At 34.6% G+C, this 7,129-nt stretch overlaps 2 protein-coding genes and 1 pseudogene across 2 annotated transcripts in view; 1 reads left to right on the top strand and 2 right to left on the bottom strand.

Annotated features, from left to right (window-relative positions):
* LOC104742698 (probable LRR receptor-like serine/threonine-protein kinase At1g51820) overlaps positions 1 to 584 on the top strand; it is a 6,275-nt gene extending 5,691 nt beyond the window's left edge. The window contains exon 13 of the mRNA XM_010463722.2: positions 9 to 584. Within this exon, the coding sequence (XP_010462024.1) occupies positions 9 to 417 (409 nt within the window). The 3' untranslated portion in view covers positions 418 to 584. The remainder of the gene's footprint in view (positions 1 to 8) is intronic.
* LOC104744070 lies at positions 2,882 to 4,134 on the bottom strand (annotated as a pseudogene).
* LOC104744069 (glutathione S-transferase T3-like) lies at positions 5,110 to 6,018 on the bottom strand. The gene has a single exon (XM_010465095.1). It carries the CDS (start codon positions 6,016 to 6,018, stop codon positions 5,110 to 5,112), a length of 909 nt encoding a protein of 302 aa, XP_010463397.1.

The following is a 7,129-nucleotide window of genomic DNA, read 5'->3' as shown; positions in this document are numbered from 1 at the left end:
ATTTGCAGATACTATAGGACAAATTGGTTGACAGAAAAGAGTGATGTTTATAGTTTTGGGATTGTATTGTTAGAGATCATCACAAACCAACCTGTGATCGACAAAAACCGTGTAAAGCCTCATATAGCAGAATGGGTAGGAGTAATGCTTACAAAAGGAGACATCAAAAGCATTATGGATCCTAGTCTCAATGAAGATTATGACTCTGCTTCTGTTTGGAAAGCTGTTGAACTAGCAATGGGTTGTCTAAATCCTAATTCTGTGAGAAGACCGACCATGTCCCAAGTTGTTGTTGAATTAAACGAGTGTCTGGCTTCTGAAAATGCTAGGGGAGGAGCGAGTCGGGATATGGAATCAAAGAGTTCTATAGAAGTGAGCTTGACCTTCGATACCGAAGTGAGCCCAGCGGCACGGTAGATTAGATGAAAGATTATCCTGCAATAACACATGCATGGATTTTTGTTTATCTCTTTCACTTTTATAAATATATCACTTTTTTTTTTGTCGTGCAAATTTATAAATATATCAATTTTGTTTCTCTGATATGTCACATTTGTTTATGAGAAAAGGTCAAAGAGAACTCATCTCGAGTAATATTCTGTTTCTGAGTGAATGAGCAATACACTCAAGAGGAAAAAACATCTTTGTTTCACAACAGAGTAGGAAGTAAAAACAGAGAATAGGACAAAATTATTAACCAGAACTGAGATAACGCATAATCTTTTCTGAGCGATTTGAATATAATAAAATGGGAAACAAATAAAAATGATAACCACGAGGTGGTGGGCTAGTAGTTCTAATCTTGGTGGAAGAGTCGCCATGTTGGTCTAAGCCAGGGATCGATTCTCCCCAAAGGCAAGAATTGCTCAGTTTTATCCCTTTGGCCACATGGGTATGGACCCATTGCTTACGGCCCATTTGCATAACCTGGGGGACCCTACCCGTGAGATGCCCTTTCCCTAGAGAGATTAGTCTCGGATCCCTCCATAGCTAATATCAACAGTGAAATAGCTAATATTTTCTTAAATGCTTAATCAATTTCATATACCAAAATGATTTGTTACACACACACACATATCTACACTAGATTAGACCATGTGTATACATGCGGGTTATAGCATGATATTTTAAAACTTGTAAAAATATTAAAAATTAAAATTTGAAAATAAAGTTAAATTATCCATATATATAAAAGATAATATTCACCAATAGAAAAAATTATATTATTTATTTATTTTAATTATTTTATTTTTCTTATATTAGTTATTTTCCAGTTAATTTTAGCAAAAAAAAATTTATAAGTCAAGTTGGTTCTCAGACTTGACCAATTTACTAACCGTGAGAGAGAGAATAAAAATAATTAAAACTAGTCAAATACTATTCATTAAAAAATTTAACATGTTTTATGACATAAAATTTTTTAAACACATTTAAAGTATTTCTCAATTTACCCTGCTGAGAATGAGATAAGACTTTTCCAAACATCAGAAGTCTATAAATCAGCAAAGTCATACACAAATGTAATTAAGAAGTATTTTGCATGATATACTCCAAAGTATGCTTAGATTGATACGAAATATTGAATATTGCATTAAGCTTTCTGTTTTTGATATTTTCTTCGCGTTTTGGATCAAATGAAGCTGCATGTCATAAAAACACTGTAGTTTTTCAAAAAAAAAAAAAACTTTCTCTAAGTCATAGTGATTGTTTGACAAAAAAAAAAAAGTCATAGTGATCTACAAGTTCATTGCAAGTCCATAACCGACGATTAAGGTGATCATTTTGTTAAATTTCAAGGTCCTACATACAATTTTAGATTTCTTGATGGTGTTATCTCCACGAAGACAGAATTCAAGTGTAACTTGTGGAAGGGAGATTTTATGGAATATCATAAAAAATTTACAGCCTATACAGGGGCTTTCATTTATAGGTGTGGCGCATAATACACATGGGATGCCCGAGATTATGCTATTTACTTGTCAAAAAATGGTAAAGCGGGAGAACTCATGTATAGTTGGATTAAAGATTGATGTTCAAGAAGCGCTAAATTCTCATTTCATCTTATAAACTTCAAAACAAATGTAAAAACTATGGTTAAAACCCTATAATATACATACACATCAACTATGTGGGTGCAAGTGTGTGTGAGAAGCGCTATATGTATTTTTGTGTGTTGTGTAAGAAAAAAATAATCCAAGTTAATAAAATGTAGTCTTCTAGAAAAATAAAGAAATTGTTTCTTGTGTTTTTCATTGATAAACAAATTAAAAAGAGAGGGAGTGAGAGTGAGAAACCAAACCTGAAATTATGAGCAGAAATGCAACAAAGTTTAACAAATTTTGTATAACAAATCTACTGAAGTCTATAGATAAATCTGTTGAAATCTGTGTAAGTATACGGAAGTCTGTTGTCTAAGTTTTCTGAAATTTTGCTTCTTTTTTTTTTTGTTTTTTTATTGCTTTTATTTTGGTAAGGAACTAAGGGGTTAAATAACGTAAGGGCATGACCATTGGTCATATCCATCTTTGTGTCTTAAACTTTTAATAAGATTCAAAATAATATTAATCTATGTTTTGATTCTCATGCCATTGTATTTATTTTTCTCCTTCCATTGGTCATCCTTAAACATGGGTGTCTTATATAAATTTTATAAAAATTGTATTTTAAGTATATTTTATAATGTTATAAATGTTGGTATATAATGTATATAATATTAGGAAAATAAAACTATAAACTGTAGTTATAGTATAATACATTTTATTAAAAAACAAATATATTACATTATAAAAACTTTAAAACATATATTACAATAATTAAAAAAACAAAAACATAGAATAATAGAAACATATAAAAACATTATCAATAACTTAGTTAACATCGGTTAATTTTGATTTTTGCCAATTTTTTGCCAGATATGTTCAATCAAATCAGCTTTCAACCGTCGATGTATACTTGTATCACGAACTTGATTCCAAGCGCTCATCACATTGTTCATATCGGCAATCCTTTCTGTAGAATATGTTAAATCGACATGTGAAGTCCCACTTCCTTCTCCTTGATGGAATTCTGTGACATTGTACAGACTGTATCCATCTCGTTCATCTTCTACAATCATATTGTGCAATATGATACATGCTCTCATTATCTTTCCTATTTTGCCTTATCCAAAAAAAGGGCGGGATTTTTAACAATTGCAAATCGAGCTTGCAAAACCCCGAAAGCACGTTCAACATCTTTTCGGACAGCTTCTTGATAATGAGCAAATAATGATGCTTTCGGGTCTTGTGGAAGTGAAATTGATTGGATGAATTTCGCCCATTTCGGATATATACCATCAGTGAGGTAGTAAGCCATATTGTAATGTCGACCATTGACAAAATAATCTACTCTCGGAGCTCGACCTTCTAATATGTCATCAAAAACTGGTGAATGGTTAAGGACATTGCTATCATTTAAAGTACCTGGAGGTCCAAAAAATGCATGCCAAATCCAGAGATCTTGCAAAGCCACAGCCTCTAAAACGATTGTAGGCTTTTCAGATCCACGAGAATATTGTCCTTTCCAAGCTGTTGGGCAATTCTTCCATTCCCAATGCATACAATCAATGCTTCCTATCATGCCGGGAAATCCGCGTGCCTCTCCTTGATTGAGTAATCGTTGGAGATCCTCTGCCGTAGGTCTTCTTAGGTACGTATCCTGAAACAAATATATAATTCCCTCCACAAAATTTTCCAAGCATAGCATTGCGGTGCTACCTGCGAGGCGGAGGTATTCATCCACCGCATCAGCTGCACAGCCATATGCCAATATACGAATGGCTGTTGTACACTTTTGTAATCCAGATAGACCCAACCTTTCTGTAGGATCTCTTCTTTGTTGAAAATATGGTACTTCATTGGATAGTGCATCAACAATACGAATGAACAATGACTTGTTCATTCAAAAACGATGACGGAAACTAGCGTGAGAGTAAGTAGAATTTTCGCTGAAATAATCATTCCATAGACGAGTGTGTCCTTCCTCGCGGTCTCTTTCAATAAAATCTCTTGGCGGCCTTGAACCAGTTGGCTGTTGATCATTGCCAAAATCATCTAGGCAATTTTGAAATAGATTATCAAAGTATCCATCAAACATTTCATCTTACTCATCATCTAAATTTGGAGATGACATGTCATAGAAATATTTAATTCCCAGCAGAAATATATTTTATGGTGAGAAAAAAAAATTGGGAGGTAGCAAGAGAGATTTGAGAGAAAAGATGTGAAACTTAAAAGAAAGAAGTAGACTGCATTGGGATTTTTTACAAAACAGAGAAGCCGATTATCAACACTATATATACACGGTCATTCAACTACAAGTTGGGAAAGAAAAAAAAAATTAGCCACGAGTTGTCTTGTTCACGGGTTACAAAAAAACAAACTATGGAGCTGACAGAAACACGGGTTAGCAAAAAACAAGCATATTGGAGTGTTGTCTTGTGCCGACTGCTCCCAATCACGGGTTGTCTTGTGCAGATTTTATTGTTGTCTTTTGCCGACTGCTCCCAATCACGGGTTCTCTGCATAACATAACATAAACAATCAGACCACAGACATGTTTTGTTTCACAAAAAAAAAGGAAGAAACAAACCTAGCATAATAAAACATAAAGCTGAGATTCTTGTTCCATTGCTATTGTTCAATTGCTAATAAAACATAAAACGAACACACACATGTTTTGTTTGACAAAAAAAAAAAAGAAGAAACATACCAATTACGTTTTATTGTTCTGAATCTGAGACATTGTCCTGTTACGTTTGGAACACGAACACATATAGCAAAACATCGCCAATAATATCCGCATAGTGGTTCTCCAATTGGTGAACAAGACTCTTATCAAACAACATATAGAGAAATACAATATTGTTCTCAAGATTTCATTAATAGAAACGACTCATAAACAAGACACAAACAAGAAAGAGACATGAAACATAGGATTTCATTAATAGAAACGAGACATAAACAAGACACAAACAAGAAGATTGATTTCAGGATTAGTAAACGGCTCCTAAACAAGAAAATAATTAAGACACAAACATGAAACATAGGATTAGAATAATTAGTAACCAAATTATCCTAACATCTCATCTACTAGCTTCTTTCTCAGGTTGAGTTCAGGTTCGGATAGATCAGTTCTACCGACAAGAGTCTCTAGAAGTCGCTGCTTTGATATTCTTTCTCTCGCAGCTATTTCTTTCTCTCTGATCTCCCACGCCTGATGTAACTTTTCCAAGGAATCACCTTGAGTAGCTTCACCACAAGCAGTTTTCTTTGTTTTGCTTTTGGATGCCTTAATACCTGGAGGGCGTTCTTCAGTTTCTTCCTCAACACGAGATGTTGTATTTGAGCTTGAGGAGTATGTGCCACTCACATCAAGCTTAGTTCTTTTGGAGTTTTCATATCCTCTATAAGCATTAGAAGTACACCACTTTTGTTCGTGGCGTAGCTCCCTCCAAGCATGCTCTAGGTTGAACTTCAATTTCTGATCATTGAAGTACAACTCGTTTGCCATTTGGAGAACATCATCTTCAGACTGGCCACTACTTCTCCAACTCGAAGCTTGGTTGTAGCATCCTACAAACTTGTTGATAGTCTCGTTGATTTTTTTCCATCTCTGCTTACATTGACTGGCTCCTCTCTTTGGTTTACCCGCTACTGCTTCACTTTCTCCATAATAGAATGCTATTCGATCCCAAAAAGAACCTAGCTTTTGCCCATTGCTCACGACTGGATCTTTGCTAGTGTTTAACCAACCATTGATCAAGACAACATCTTCTTGCGGAGTCCATCTGAGTCTAGCTCCTCTTGTGTTATCATCTAGGGCATCACTAAATTGTGAACTGGACTGAGGGATAGGTGATGAGCTTATTTGAATAGGAGGAGAAAAAGAAGGAAGAGATTCTGGATTATTCATCTCTTGTTGGCTATTCAAGAGGTTGGTAAAGTTTTGAGTTAAACTATAAGAATTGCTAGAACCCATAGCCTAATCTATATGAAAGATGGAGAAAAGAATAATTGGTTTGGTGGATAGAGAACAACAAGCGGCATATATAGAGTTCAAGCGTTTAAGTGTTTCTAGTGTTTGGTTGTTGTGTTTATGGTAAAGTGGTTAGGTAAGGTTCAACTGTTTGTTGTGTTTAAGTGTGACATAACACACAACTACCTAGCATTGAGTTTAAGCACTTACTCGACAATAAGTGCTTAACTATTACAACTACCAAGCAATTAGTGTTTAAAGTGTGACAAAACAAGCTATCAATGTCAACAACCAAACAAGAGTTAAACAAAGACTTACAAGGTAACCAAACAAGAGGCGAATCAAGACTGTTTTAACTAAGTTTTGTACAATGTAACCGCAATGTTATGAGGCCAACAACTAAAACCAAAACGTCCACAAAACACAATGTAAGACTTTCTGTTTCTTGTTTATAGTTTTGACAATTTAATTCCCTAAATTTTGTTCTAGCAAGCAATATAATTCAACCAACAAGTGAATAAACAGCTTTAATGTTTAAGAATCATAAGAAGAGAAGCAAAGCTGAAGCTGAAGTAGATACAAGTCTAAGGAATAACAAACCTTCGACTAAGAAACCCACTCCAATGGCTTCAGTACCAGTGCTTCGAAACTTGACATTCGTAGCCTCCAATTCTCCAACTGAAAATCATTTTATAGCTCTCGCANTTCTGGATTATTCATCTCTTGTTGGCTATTCAAGAGGTTGGTAAAGTTTTGAGTTAAACTATAAGAATTGCTAGAACCCATAGCCTAATCTATATGAAAGATGGAGAAAAGAATAATTGGTTTGGTGGATAGAGAACAACAAGCGGCATATATAGAGTTCAAGCGTTTAAGTGTTTCTAGTGTTTGGTTGTTGTGTTTATGGTAAAGTGGTTAGGTAAGGTTCAACTGTTTGTTGTGTTTAAGTGTGACATAACACACAACTACCTAGCATTGAGTTTAAGCACTTACTCGACAATAAGTGCTTAACTATTACAACTACCAAGCAATTAGTGTTTAAAGTGTGACAAAACAAGCTATCAATGTCAACAACCAAACAAGAGTTAAACAAAGACTTACAAGGTAACCAAAA

This window comes from Camelina sativa, chromosome 14 (assembly GCF_000633955.1).
Source record: "Camelina sativa cultivar DH55 chromosome 14, Cs, whole genome shotgun sequence".
Classification (NCBI taxonomy): domain Eukaryota; kingdom Viridiplantae; phylum Streptophyta; class Magnoliopsida; order Brassicales; family Brassicaceae; genus Camelina; species Camelina sativa.
This window is presented reverse-complemented; position numbering and strand designations above follow the sequence as displayed.

What these genes read in the sequence shown, in the direction of transcription:
- LOC104744069 (XM_010465095.1), bottom strand. Translation starts at nt 6,018, where the DNA reads ATGGGTTCTAGCAATTCTTATAGTTTAACTCAAAACTTTACCAACCTC.